Source organism: Rhinolophus sinicus, linkage group LG06, assembly GCF_036562045.2.
Source record: "Rhinolophus sinicus isolate RSC01 linkage group LG06, ASM3656204v1, whole genome shotgun sequence".
NCBI classification, from domain to species: domain Eukaryota; kingdom Metazoa; phylum Chordata; class Mammalia; order Chiroptera; family Rhinolophidae; genus Rhinolophus; species Rhinolophus sinicus.
The window spans coordinates 103316431-103330583 of record NC_133756.1 but is presented as its reverse complement, the minus strand read 5'-3'; the positions used below and the strand labels follow the sequence as shown (position 1 = coordinate 103330583).

Here is a 14153-nt window from a genome sequence, read left to right as displayed (position 1 = left end):
GCCTTCTTTATTGCTTGAGATATTTCTTGATGCTCCATTCAGACCAGCCCAGTTTTCAGATTTTAATATGTTCCTGTAATAGGTGTGGAGAAAAAAAGAGGAAGAAGGCGGGGGAATCTCTCAGACCAACTAGTTGCACTGCCATTCTTGGTAACGATGAATGACTAATGGCAGAGCAGAGCACCCAAACATACAGAAGCAGACTTGTTTGGCTTGGACATAAAACAAATAAGCCAGTTACACATTTCTTGGATGGCTGGCAAAGGTTTTGTCGTCATAGCAACTCCCCCATCAAGCTTGCTCTGCTATAGGAGTTGTCAGCCTCTGTCCCAACCCTAAGCTACCTAAGGAGGAGGAGCTGGGTCTTGTCCATTTCTCATTTATAACTAGCTCCAAGTGAGGGGGAGGGACGGGCAGGGTTGCTTCCTGCGCGGCTGCTTGCCTGAGTTATTGCCACAAATGCCTCGGAAGCAGCAGTCTGACTGCATCCTTCTCATCACATTCCTGGGTGTATCTGGGCTGGTTGGTGCAGTTACCAGAACATACCACATTGGGATTGTGGAAGAATACTGGGACTATGTACCCCAGGGGAAGAATATTATTACTGGGAAAAGTTTCGCAGAAGACAAGTGAGTGTACTTGGGGTCCTCACAGACTCCCAGGTTTGGCTTCCTTTTGACTTGATATGGGGAAGGTTGCATTCTTGGGGTAGTTATAATGGGGTGAGTTGATCTAAGTAAATAGAAGGGGTTTTGTGTTTGCTTGGAAAGCCCTTGACTGGGTGGGTGTGTAATTTGGAAGAGACATTCTTAACTCCATCTATTTGTTGAGCTTTCTATTCACAACTTTGTCTGTAAAGAGCCATATATACAATCAGGTGTTTGAATAATGGCTTATTCTATAAATGGATAATTTTCGTCTGGCACCACTAGTGGCTTCCAGGGGGGTCTGGACTTAGTTTGTTAAAAAACAAAAACAAACAAACAAACAAAAATCAATGGCAATGCTTGGGGTGGAAATCTGAGGATTTTCAAGAATTCTTCACTGTTGAAACACACAGTGTTTTCTTAGTTTTTATTTTGGGAATGAAAAATCATCATTGGAAATAAGTATGCTATAGGTAGTTATGTTTTGTTTTACAATATTTAAAAGAGGAAGCAGTTATAAGAGATTTGGCTGGTGTTTTAAGAGCTTCCTTGAGTCCACTTAGAAATGGCTTTTTCACTGGTGAGAGTCTTGTTTCAGCCCAGACTCATTCACTCTGAGGGCAATATCCTATTCCCAGAACCCATGGCATAGCTGGGTGAAATGTTTCTAGAGTGTTCTATGTCCCTGATTTTTCCTTTTTGCAGAAAATGCCCTTGCTTCCCCTCTCCCTTGCAGGGTCCATTGTCTTATATCTCTTATTTGTTCCCTGGAACTCCCTCTGAAATCACAGCCCGGATCCAGAAGGTGTCATGCATGTTTTCAACTTTGTGCTTCTGGAACATCTTTTGAGATGTTCTGGCAATAACTGCTGACTATTCAGATGCTTGCTTCTTTTCTGATAAGCAGAGCCCATTGCGTTTAACATTTAAGCTCCATTTTCTAAAGATGAGGTTAGTTGATAGGATTCAGGAACAGTACCGGCTCTGCCAACAAGTCTTTAGAGCCAAGTGCCCCTGCCCTGGGGAAAGACCAAAGATCCCATTGGCTTGGACACACAACTTCCAGGTTATGCCCAAAGGTGACATAGTCATAGATTTTTTTTTAATTTAAGAAAAGCAGTGCTTGTATCAGCCAGGCTGCCAAGAAAGGCTTTTCCTTAAGCTTTGTACCAGGAAATTTAATGTCCAGAAGGCTATTTCCAAAGAAAGCTTTTGATTTCTTTGAATCCCAAATGTGGTGGTAGTCTTCACTGTGACAAAGGGATGTAGGATTGAAAGGCTGCACTAACTGCTAGCACCCTTCCCTAAAAATAGAGCTCTATTGTCCTCAGAAAGGGCTCAATAGAAAATGGTTGTTGTGAGCAACTATTGGATACAAGACTATTAAAGATGTGTATGGACATTGAGTGTAGTGAGTATGGCCTTTAAGCTCGATGGGATATGGGACTACCTTTCTATATGGTTGAGTAAAAAGCCCAGAATTCTACTTTCTCCTAAAATGCCTGGTTTTCTTTATCTTTACCTAGGAATTCCACAAGAGACTTTTAATTCATGGCTGCTATACATGTTATTATTCCCACTTTATAAGCCAGGATCTGAGGTTCCATTAAGTATTTGCCAGAGTTTGCAGAGTAAAGGTGGCACCAAACTCACATTTTTTTGGCTCCAGAGCCTATATTTTTTCACTGTGCAACTTGTTTCTTGGCAAAGATGATCGTTTCTCACTGAACTAAACTCAGTTTTGAGGAAGCCATGGATTCCAGTAATAAGAAATTTCCTGAAAGACTCAATTCTTACCAAAGGTAGGTTTAGTCTCAGGTGTCACTCTTCCCAGAGAGACACTGAAAATGATCACTGGTGTCAGTGACCAAACAAGTTACCTGTTCATTCAGAAACCTAAATTGCTTTAAATAATCAGATACTAGAATGCTATTTCCACAAAACTGGTTGCAGGAAGAAGTCAGGGGCTCTCTTTTTCAGGCATCTGATGGTGCTTTGAAGAAAGTATAGTAAAATGTATGAAAACAGTTACAGTGAAAAACAAAAGGAAAAAAAGAAGAGCCATGACTAAAACACAGTTTGGTGTCAGATTAGAGTGAGGTGGTTTACCAAAGGCTGTGCTTTCATATGAGAGGACTCCTGCCTTTGAGGAGCAGCTGACATACTAGATGTCATACCTGGGATGCAACAGGCCCCACATGTTTCCTTCTAGTGGAAGAGTGTTCCTGCAGGGCTGACTCCTGACTCTTGAAAGGGGAGCTTGAGTGAGTGCACAATGCATATTGTGTTTTATCAACAGTCACGTCAGGAAGTGCTGCTATTGGTGGGGCAGACGTCTCAGGGCAAGTCCCTAAAAAGGCATAATTGCATAATTGTGGTAGGCTGCTGACCCTTGTTTGAAGACCACAGGACACATATCACAGGTGTCACAATTCACATGTCACAGGTGCCACAAGTGTCACATATGAAGATGCTGCGACTGTGAGACATGCACGGAGTTCAGTATGTGTGCTCTGTGCAGTGTCATTTCCCCAGGAACAAGGAATCCTCTTGGATGATGCCACCCTGTCTTTCACTCGGCCTCTGGCAGGATGAGCAAACAGCATTTCTGAGGACAGTCTGCTATTCAGGATATTGAGACAAATGCGTGGTATTTAGAGGTCCAAGAGAGCTGGGTGCCCAGTATTCCATTATGAGTGGAAAGAGCCTGAAACTGGAATCAAGAGACCTGGCTTCCAGTCCCTGCTCTGCCCCCACTGGCTGTGTAATCTTGAGCATGTCATATAATCTCTCTGAACATCAATTTTCTTAATTGTGTAACAAGGAAGTTGAAATATGATCTTTAAACTCACTGGTTCAAAAATTAGGGGAATAGGAGGGAAGTACCAAAGTTTCAGTGATGTAAAAAAGCTTAGAAACCAAAATTAGGCAGTGCCACGAGCCTAGTAAATCCCGAGTCACAATCATGAGATAGGAAACAAATTGAAATCATTTTACCAAGACACTATAGCAGTCAATGGTGCAATTTAACTTTTCAACTTGGTAATCCTTGCTTGATCATAGGGTTCAAAAATACAATTAAGACTGTAGCATGATATTTCCTAGAAAGTACAGGACATAGGAGTTATATTCTATTTAGAAAATGTTCTTTTTTCCTGGTGCATCTGTTCCTCCTCTTCCCTGTCGTGCTTCCTGGGCACACAGGGCTCCTTTGATTTGCTTGGGGATGGTGTCAGCATTTGATCCATTCATGCCATTCCTGCAGGGGCTCATAAAGCACATAATTAAGGGGTGACTGTGCTTCGGTGGTAAAAGCTGGCCTTTAATGGAACCAGAGTGGGGTCACCTTATTTGAAACCACAATTCTCACCAAAGAGCTCATTAAGCAACGAGCACACATGCAGGCTTTTTTTTCCCAGGGAAATGCAGGGGTTTTCGTGGGTGCTAATGCACAGGTAGAACCACACTTGGACATGAGTGAGGCTGACCGCTGCTCACACACCAGTTTTGTCGGGTCTGTTAAGAGAGTTCACTTAACCACATCCCTGTCAGCCCAGGTGACGGCAAAGGGCTTGGAGCACCGCCTAGGACCAGGCCCTCGGACAGGTGTGAAGGAGACACCCATATGTCTATCTGAAAGAGACATCTGAAGGGAAGCAGGTGGGGTGAGAGAGAGAGGTTTTTGTAAGCCTTGAAATAAAGGATATCATCCCATTAGGGCTTGATCTTGACAGACAGTGACTTTCAAATCTCAACTTCTATCTTACCAGCAGAAAACAATCATGTGCGTGGCCTGATGCCATGTGACTCTCTTAGGGTGGCTGTTATTCCCTGTATCAGTTAGTGATTGCCTTTGGCTACCAGTAGAGACAAGAATAGAGTGGGTTACACAAATTAGGGTTTTGTAATCTCTTCTAAAAGAAATCCAGAGGTGGGCAGTCCAAGGCTGGTGGAACAGTTCATATGATAGGATTTCAGGGGCTTTCTCTATTTCTAACTCACTATCCTTTGCATGTGATTTCACTCCTCAAGAAAGTTCACGGTCATAAGATGACTACTGGAACTCCAGCCCTCATGTCTATGTTCCAGGAAGGAAGAGAGGAAGAAAAAAGCGGAAGTGTCACAATTCCTGCTGCATCAGCCCTTTAAAAGGTTCTAATGGAACCCCCACCTAACCAATTCTACTTTCGTCTCATTGTACACTCAAAGCCACAAAGGGGGCTTGGAAATATAGTCTCTTAGCTATGTGCTTTTCAGCTTGAATAAAAGCAGGATTTGATTCTATTACTAAGAAAGAAGGGGAGCATGAATATTGCAAGGCAGCTGGCAGTTCCTGCCACCCTCCCCTACCTCAGTTCTCCTTATTTCTCATCCTTGATGAACACCCTCTTGGTCCCCCTCTTTCCTTTCCCAATGCCTGATTAATGGTGTTTGAGAGAACCCATAGGCAACATAATAGCTGACTATCATTAGTCCTTACTGTTTCAGGCATTGTCATAAAAGCTTTCCATGCCATGCAGAGGAGTGACAGATCTTCTGCCCTGATCAAGGGGACCAGGAAGTCCAGGGTGGGTTTCCTCAGCCACGTGTAGCCCAGCAGTGGTCTAACAGAGATGCCAAGGCAGCCTGATTTCCCGGCGGATGTAGGACTCTGGTATCAACTGAGAAGCTTAGAATTCTTGCTCTACTTACTAGGCAAGTAATTGAGTCTCTCTTCGCCTCAATTTTCTCATCAGTAACATGGGGATAATGACAGTCCTTGCTTGAAGCAGGGGTTGTATGAGGTTCCTGTGGCGGCTGTAACAAATGATCACAAATTGGGTGGTTTAAAACAAGAGAAATTTATTCTCTGCCAGTTCTGGAGGCCAGAAGTCTGAAATGCCGGCAGGGCCCCACTCCCTCTGGAAGCTCTAAGGGAGGATCCATTCATTGCCTTCTGATGATGCCTTATTCAAGCTTCTGATGGCTGCTGGCAATCCTTGGCCGGAGGAGGGGGCACCACTCCAATCTCTGCCACGATTTTCATATCCCCTTCTCTTCTATATGTGTCTAATCTGCCTGTTATAAGAACACTTTTGGTGGCATTTAGGACCCACCCAGATAATCCAGGATCATCTTCTTATTTCAAAATCCGTCACTTAATCACATCTGCAAAGGCCCTTTCTCAAATAAGGGAATTAGGACGTGGACTTATTCTTGGAAGCCATTATCAGCCCACAAGGATGGACAGCAGGAGGCTCCAATGACATGAGATCTGTAAATGCTCAGCTGTGGTGCCTGGCACTGGATTAGCGCTCAAGAAATGCTAGTCCTCATGGTAGTTCTCCTATCTCGAGGGCTTCTCTGGAGAGCAAGGGCTTTGTGGGAAAGAGACCTCACAGGTCACATTGTCCTCTTTTCTAATTAGAGCTTTGCGAGAAATAAACATAACTCCCATAACCACTGCTGATTGAGCCCTCCCTGTCCCAGGTGCCATGCATGGAGCGCCACATCTCATCTCATTTACTCCTCGTATTGGCTCTGTCATGGTCACTGGTTTATAGCCGAGGAAACAGGGGTCTAGAGAAGTTAAGTCACTTCCTCAAAATCTCACAAGATCAAGTGGGGGAGTTGGGATTTGAGCTCATTCTCTTTTCCCTTTACCACGTGAATTTGTTTTTAACACATCTTATGTGTGTTCTGAGGGGCTTTTGTGGAAATGAAGTCGGAGAAGGAAAAACTCAAGACTTACCGTGTTTCCCCGAAAATAAGACCTCGCTGGACCATCAGCTTACAGCTGATACATCTTTTGGAGCAAAAATTAATATAAGACCAGGTGTTATTTTACTATAATATAAGACCTGGTAATAATATAATATAATATAATATAATATAATATAATATAATATAATATAATAAATATAATACAAAACCAGGTCTTATATTAATTTTTGCTCCAAAAGACGCATTAGAGCTGATGGTCCGGGTAGATCTTATTTTTGGGGAAACATGGTAGGTGGTACTAGGAAACCAGGGTGAGATTATGTGACTAGGAGCACATCACTTGGATGGGATGGCTTTAAAATTATTAATCTAATTAAGGAGGGTGTGTCTATACCTGAGTTGCAATGTGTAATCACCATCTCCACCCTTCTCTTTGCTGAGTGTCACTTGTCTCAATCTCATCCTGTTTTCTCCTTGGTGAACAAGGCCTCTTCTCAAGCGTAGACAACTGGTGCTTGTCCATATTGTGACACTAATGGTCTCACACGTATGCTCGGACCGTACCCTCTGTTAATGTTACTTGGAAGCTCATCTTCACCTTGTTTCTCCCACCACCCTGCACATACTCAAGTGCTCTGTGATGTACTTGACACTTAATATAAGAAACTGAGTGTTGTTATTTATCCTCCAATGCATATGTTTTGTCTTCCCAACCAGATTTTAGTATCTTGAGTGCAAGGATTGAGATTCACACATCTTGGCCCCAATCTCTAGTTTAATGCCCCATATACAGTAGAGGTTCAACCGTTGCTCGGAATGATTGACTGGATGGGGGAAAAATCCCACTAAAAGATCCAAGTTGTGGGGGACAGTGGTGCTGGTGAGGTGCACACCCCCTGTGATCTAAAAACTCCTCAGTATCTAACCTGCATGCCCCCTCCGCGCTGGTAGCTGGTTCCCACAAGCAAGTTCATCCAAACAGTGGTTAATCGTGCTGCTTTGGGAAGGCGTCTCCCTTCAGAGTATTGCCCCTGGCCTTGCAACCTGAAAGTTTGACATCCCCATTGGCCTTTAAAGCAGTTGCTAGTGTGAAACTTCCCAGCCTACCTGGATTCCTTCACAGCAGGACTAGACCCTGCTCAGCTTCAGTCAGAATGGTAGCATGCCCGTTGGGAATGAACCTGAGAGGGAGTGATTGTGAGTCCCTCACAAAGGGGCCATCCTGGGGCTACACTATAAACAATACACAGTCCACCAATGCAGGCATTCTAACGTGTGCACTCTAGCTAAACCGCAGGCTGCTTCTTGTGCAGGGCTCCCGTGAAGTCACCCCTTGCTTGTTCCTTGGGCAAGATTTACATCTTCTACCTCGTCTAGCCCTCCTGTTACAAATGCATAATGTGTTCTTAGGGGTAGTTGGCTGCATAGTCACTAAAAAGACTGCTTTCTCTTACTTCCATCCCTCCCCTACCTTTTCCACTTTTAATAGTTCCCATAGTTTTAAATAATTTCTTTTTTGTGTGTGTGGTAGGTGCTATAGAAATGTGGTTTCCAAACTTGCATGCATGTCAGAATTGTATTAGAATAGGTCAGGTTGTGTTATATTTACAACTAACCCCCGAATCTCAGGGGCTTAACACCATAGAAGTATACTTCTCACCCACACAGGTTCACAGAGGGCCCTATGTCTCCAGGACAACTGTCCTTCTTGCGCAAAATGGGAAGCCAGGCTGCTTGGATCTGGAGGCCTCATATCTTCACTTGAGGCTTTCTTTTCATGCAGCAGAGGAAGTGAGGTAGTATTGCAATGGCAGTTAGGTTCCATGGCCTGTAACAGACACATGTCACATCCACTCATCTGCCCAAATCCCGCAGTTCCACCTAACTGCAAAAGTTCTGCTTTCCCCTTCTGCTGGGAGGAAAGCGGAATCAGAATGGGTCAGCACTAGAAAGCTCTGCCATAATAATCATTTAGTGAGCTTAGGAAAAATACAGGTGCCACAGCCCTAACACCAGAGAAGTCTGACTCAGTTGCCCTGAAATGGGGCCTGGGGACCAAAATTTTTGGCTGATGTCCCAGATAATTCTGATACAGTTAGTACATGGGTGGGCAATTTGGAACGACTGCTTTAACAAAGCTAATCCCCTCTTGGGGTGACTCCTGGCTGTTTAGGTGATTAGACTGACACATGTCCAGAAAGGTATAAAACAAGACAGTATATAACTCAGGGCTAAAGTATGCAACATATAGCATAAATGCTGTAGGAAGTCAGTAAACACTTCCCCTCCCTCTGATATGCTCACTTCTTGTTTGGGTGGTTCTGCCAGACAGTTTGTGATAAGTAACTCTTGCTCAGCATGCATTTGCATGTGTGTGTGTGTGTGTGTGTGTGTGTGTGTGTGTGTGTGTGTGTGTGTTGGGAATCCGTAATAGAGAAGTTAAGAGGAGAAGATATCCAACAGTATTTTTGATCTGCAATTGGAAATCCACAATTGAGACTGCAAAAATACTGTTTTCTATTTGAGGTTGGTTGAATCTGCAGATGTGAAACCCAAAGATACAAAGGGCCAACTTTATTTATTGAAAACAATCTGTGTATACGTGGACCCACACAGTTCAAACTTGTGCTGCTCAAGGGTCAACTGTATATCCAATGATGCCTAGGTCCAGGGTAGTGTACGTGGCCACAAGAAAATATCCACTGAATCGCTTTCCAGAAATCCAACAAGTGGCCTAATAAGCCTTGGTTTGCTGGGCCTGCCTTCCAAAGACTGTTTTCTTCCTCCCAGGGACCTGCTGACAAGTAGGGTTTGCAGCCATCTTGTCTTTTTGTAATTTATAAACCGAAGCTTATAACTCAACACAATTTTTTTAAAAAGCATTTAAACAGAACATAGCATGGTTTGAAAGTGATTTCTTCACAACCTTGTTACTTCCTCACTCTAACCAGCGGAGGCATCTAGCCTGTCCCAAACAACCTAATATTATCATGGACTATGGTCAAATCTGTCAGCAATAAAGCCCCTTTCAACAAGAATGGCCTTGGCCTTGGAGGTGGGAGAGCTTTCAGGGGTCCTCAGCTGAGCCAGATAAAGAGGTGGAGCAGCTGGGCCTCAGCTCTAAAGGACACTAGGACCTCCCTGGGGTGCTGGAGGTCTCACTGGGGGAACAAAATTCACTGGAAATGACATTGAAGGTGGAGAAAATGACAACTTCCAGAACTTCTCTGGGGTGAGTATTGTATGTGGTTGGAAAGAATCACTTACTTGAGATGTGGTTTGGGAGGTGGAAGGAGATAACCCCAGAGGACGTACTCAAGTAATAACAGGTGGTCACTGAAATCCCTTCAAAGGAAGATTGGTCCCATGAACTGTAGGGTGGGCTTCTTGTGACCAAGAAGAAGGTAAAAACTGCCACCACCAGACTACTTTCTCCTCTCCTCAGCATTCTCAGTCTTTCCTCCAAATAAGATCTGAACAAGTATTTTTGAAAATATCGGTTGAACGAGCCCCATATTATTTATCTGCCCAAAGCACCAGATTACTAGCCTGTCCAGACACCCACATGTGTCAACCCTGCCCTGCTCTTGGTGTGGAGCCAGTGGAGGTGTGTGTGTGTGGGGTGTTCCTGGGACAAAGGAAGAAGCCGTGTTCCGTCCTCCCACGGAGGAGCCAGGGAGGAAAAGGCCAGCTGCCCAGGAATCGCAGGGCCATTCCTCCCAGAGGCAGCAAAGCTCTGTCTCCCCAACCACCAGGTTCAGCTTCCAATCCAAGGAAGAATTGGGAAAGAGAAAACAACAACAACAACAACAAAAACAAACAGAAAAGGGTTGGGCAGGGGGACACAAAAGAGTAGAAAAGAGAGGTGCTGAATGACACCTAGTAGGTGCTTAATCCTTTATTTTTTAAAACAAATCATTGAATTATTGGAAGTGAATAAAAGAGAATAGAGAGCACAATACTGAGAAAAGAAAACAACAAAAATGAATATGATGATGGAAGTAAGTAAAGGTTGATTAGAGGGAAGAGATAAATAGCTAAATTTAAGAGCTATGTTGCCAGAAGTTCTGGACTCACATCCCTCATTCCAAGTGCTCAAGAAAAAGATCCTTCAAAAGTCTCGAGCATCCCTTGGATTAAACCAACTAGTCACTCTGTGGCTGTCCCTGTACTGCTTACTGTGAACCAGGTGGTTTGGTTAAGGGAGGAATTCCCCCAATTGGCCAGGCCTGGATCCCAAGGCCTCCCTCCACGAGTATCTGAGGGGACTTGGTGTCTGATAGGTTAGGCTGAGTTACTTGCTCCATCACTGGAGCTGGGGGTGGAGCCCCCTCCAAAGCACTTAGCATGGGAATGGGAAGGTATGCTCTCAGATCAAAGTATGGTGTGTGGGCGCTGAGTTGGCAAAACTCCAAAATGTCTCCTACATCAGCCTTTCCATATTCTTTGCCAGGGTAATTCCTCTTTGCTCTTTGCAACCATGTTTAGGCATTACTTCCTCTAGGAAACCTCCCCTGATCTGTCTTCTACTCCAGATGATTAGATGCCCCAGGACATAGTCTGTGTTCAAATAACTCTCTTCTAAAATGACAGCTCCTTCAAGTTGTCTTTTTTCTCTATATCCCCAAGACTGAGTGCAGGACGTGGCATAATTGAAGCTTGTTGAATGACTGAGAAGGAATGCATGCGTGTGCTTGTCAGGAGTGTGTGTGAGAGCAGGACTTGCCTCTCACCCTCAGCGGGGCATAGCGACATGGTGATGGCTGCACCCAGGCGTGGTAGCTCTTTTCCTCAAGCGGAAGCCAATACTTCTGGGCTTGGCGCTAGGGTTGGAGCCCTACGCTAAGCACAGAGACTGAGAGTTGTGGAGGGAGTTCCACTTGCCCAGGGAAAGATGGTATGGCCACCTCCAAGTTGGCGGCACCATGGCTGCTCTTGCCTCAGGCTCCCAGACCCCGAGGAGGGTCCCTTTCACCCTGGGGCCCCAGGAGGGCATCCAGTCACACCAGGTCTTAGAATCCTATTTTTTCACAGCCGACGCTTATTTTCTGTTGCACCACCCCTGCTGGTCTCCTGACAACCTCCCTGCCCCTCATCTTTGCTCACCCCTTTGCCTGGCTCCTCTAAAACTTGCACATCACAGCCATAGGATGGTCCTTAAATGCTAATTATCACGTCACTCTATGAAAAGCCTCTGTACGTCCTCAGCGCTTCCAAGATAAATCCTGAATTCTTCAACCTGAAATTCAAGTTCATGATCAGTCTTTTTAAAGATATTTCATGCATCCATACATCTCATTCCTCCCCTTTCAGACTTGCGCCCTGGTCTATAACCTCCTGTCCCCCAGTATTATGCGCACTGCTTCCTTCTCATTGCGTATGCTCTGTCCCTGCTTTGTGTCCTCACTTTTCCATTTTGTGATCTAATCCTATTTCTCCTTAATTCTTGCATTTCTCATGAGGTGTTTTCTGACCTTTTCTACCCACAGAAATCTTTTCCTTCTCTGAACAAATATATTTGTAGAAAAACTGAGCCTGTGTCTGTTGCATCAACCACTCAGTTGGCACTTACTTACTCATATACTGTTCTGTGCAGTTCCTTCATTTTTCCATGATTGCATCATGAACTCTTGTATCTTTTCCCAGCATGTAGCAAAGTGCTGGGAATGCCGTAAGTGTACATTAAGTGTTTGTTCAATGAAAAATAAAAGGGGAGCGTGTTGAATGGAAAAGGGCAAATGGACACTGTGACTTTAGAGTATTTGGTTTTGTTTTAGTTTGGTTGTGAGTACTATTTGTGCTTTTTGGCTTGTCACGTAACTCTCTTAGCCTCAGTTTCCTCATCAGTAAAGTGAGGATAATCTCACCAGCTCGACAGAAGTCTCAGGGTTACAGTGAACACCAAATGAAAAGCCATACATGAAAGTACTTTACAACTTGTTAAGGTAAGCTATTACAATTTTTCTTTTAATTTCAATTTTAAAATATTTTCCTCCTTATTTTTAGACTTGCCACCTTATTTCTCGAAAGAGGGCCCAACAGGATAGGTGGTCTTTACAAAAAGGCTGTTTACAGACACTACACAGATGACACCTATTCCACAGAGATCCCCAAACCTCCCTGGCTTGGATTTTTGGGCCCCATCGTGAGGGCTGAAGTGGGTGATGTGATTGTCATCCATTTAAAAAACTTTGCTTCTCGACCTTACTCTTTGCATCCACATGGCGTTTTCTACAAGAAAGATTCAGAAGGTAAATATCAATCCTTTGTTATTGGTGTCTTGTCTGTATTTCATAATCAAAGCAACTGTCAGTTACGGTGAAAGGGATTCTAAGAGCACGAGGATTACACATATTCATTTGTCTTCTCTCTGTCTCCTTCTCTTCCCACACCCCCTCTTTCTCTTCTTTTTCTCTTTCCCTTATTTCCTTCCTCCCTTTTGTCTCACTCTTGTTTATGTTGATACAGAACTGAGTATGGGGCTTCCTCGGCACCTGCTCCACCATGCCCCCCAACAGCACACTAACGTTGTTCCTTGTCAATCAGTCATGACTGGGTAGCACATTGGGTGAAGAGCAGCACACAACAACAGGTCCCAGAGTCCTGTCCCAGGAACAGCCTTGGCTGTAGAGAGGGTGTCTCAGTGTAAGCTGATCTCAGCTTCTCTGCTAAAGGCTACTGACTTTGATGCTTCCTTTCTGAAACACTCCTGTACCACCTTTCAATGATAGCCATCAACAACTGCCAATAATAATAAGCAAAAAGGGAGCATATTGAATACATTGTGAATAAAGGAATCTCTAGGAAAATTGCTATTTGTATTCATTGGTATCATATAATCAAAGAAAAATGAATCGTCTCAGTCGAAGTTTCAAGACAAGATCACGACCCACCCACACTTCCCCAGTTCCTGACCGGCAGCCTCTCCATATATAAATTCAGAAGCTTCCAAGCCATGCATTTTAATCACAGGATTTTGGATAAAGATGGTGTATGGACATGCTACTCATTCATTATTGTATTCGCAGATATGTGTTTAGCACCCAGCATACCAAACACTGGGATAGATCTTGCATACACATTTTTGAGCAAAAGCAAACCAAGTTTTCATGGAACTTACAGTCTAACGTGAGAGATAGACATGTGTCAAGCAATTTCACACATAATGTATTTATTTCAATAAATTAAAAGCTTAGGCAAGTGCTATTAATAAATAATAACTGAGGTTTATTGAATACTTACCATGTACCAGGCACTGTGACAGACGTTTTATAGATATCATGTCATGTAAGCCTCAATAACTCTATGAGGTAGGGATTATAATTATCATCTTCTTACAGATAAGACGTTCAAACTCATAGAAGAGAAGGAAATTGCCCAAATCTTATAGTTAACAGGTGATGGAGATAAGATGTGATTTCAGGGAGTCTAACTTCGGTAACTGTGACCTTAACCACTATCTCTACTGCCCTTTACTCTGTGTGAATGCATTTTAGACAACTGCCCTAGTCTAAAGAGTTCAGTATTGCTTAAGCCAGACCACGCTAGGCCTTGCAATCTATGTTCAACACATTTGACCTTCATTCAAAGAGTGATGGGAAGCCATGGAATGATTTTAAGAAAAGAACAATATGATCAGACTTGAGATTTGAAAAGCTCACTCTTGCTATGCTTGGCAAATGGACTAGAGAGGCAAGATATGCAGTAAAATCAGCTGGGAGGTACTGCCCAAGTCCAAGTGAGAGGTGGTGTAGTTTGGACTAGGGTCATGATACTAGAGATGGACATAAATGGATGAATTCG

The 14153-nt window shown here is 43.8% G+C and overlaps 1 protein-coding gene across 1 annotated transcript in view; it reads left to right on the top strand.

Annotated features, from left to right (window-relative positions):
- Positions 1–424: 424 nt before the first annotated feature.
- HEPHL1 (hephaestin like 1) overlaps positions 425–14153 on the top strand; it is a 58907-nt gene continuing 45178 nt past the window's right edge. The window contains exons 1-2 of the mRNA XM_019737563.2: positions 425–629; positions 12357–12601. Coding sequence (XP_019593122.2) covers positions 460–629; positions 12357–12601 — 415 coding nt within the window. The 5' untranslated portion in view covers positions 425–459. The remainder of the gene's footprint in view (positions 630–12356; positions 12602–14153) is intronic.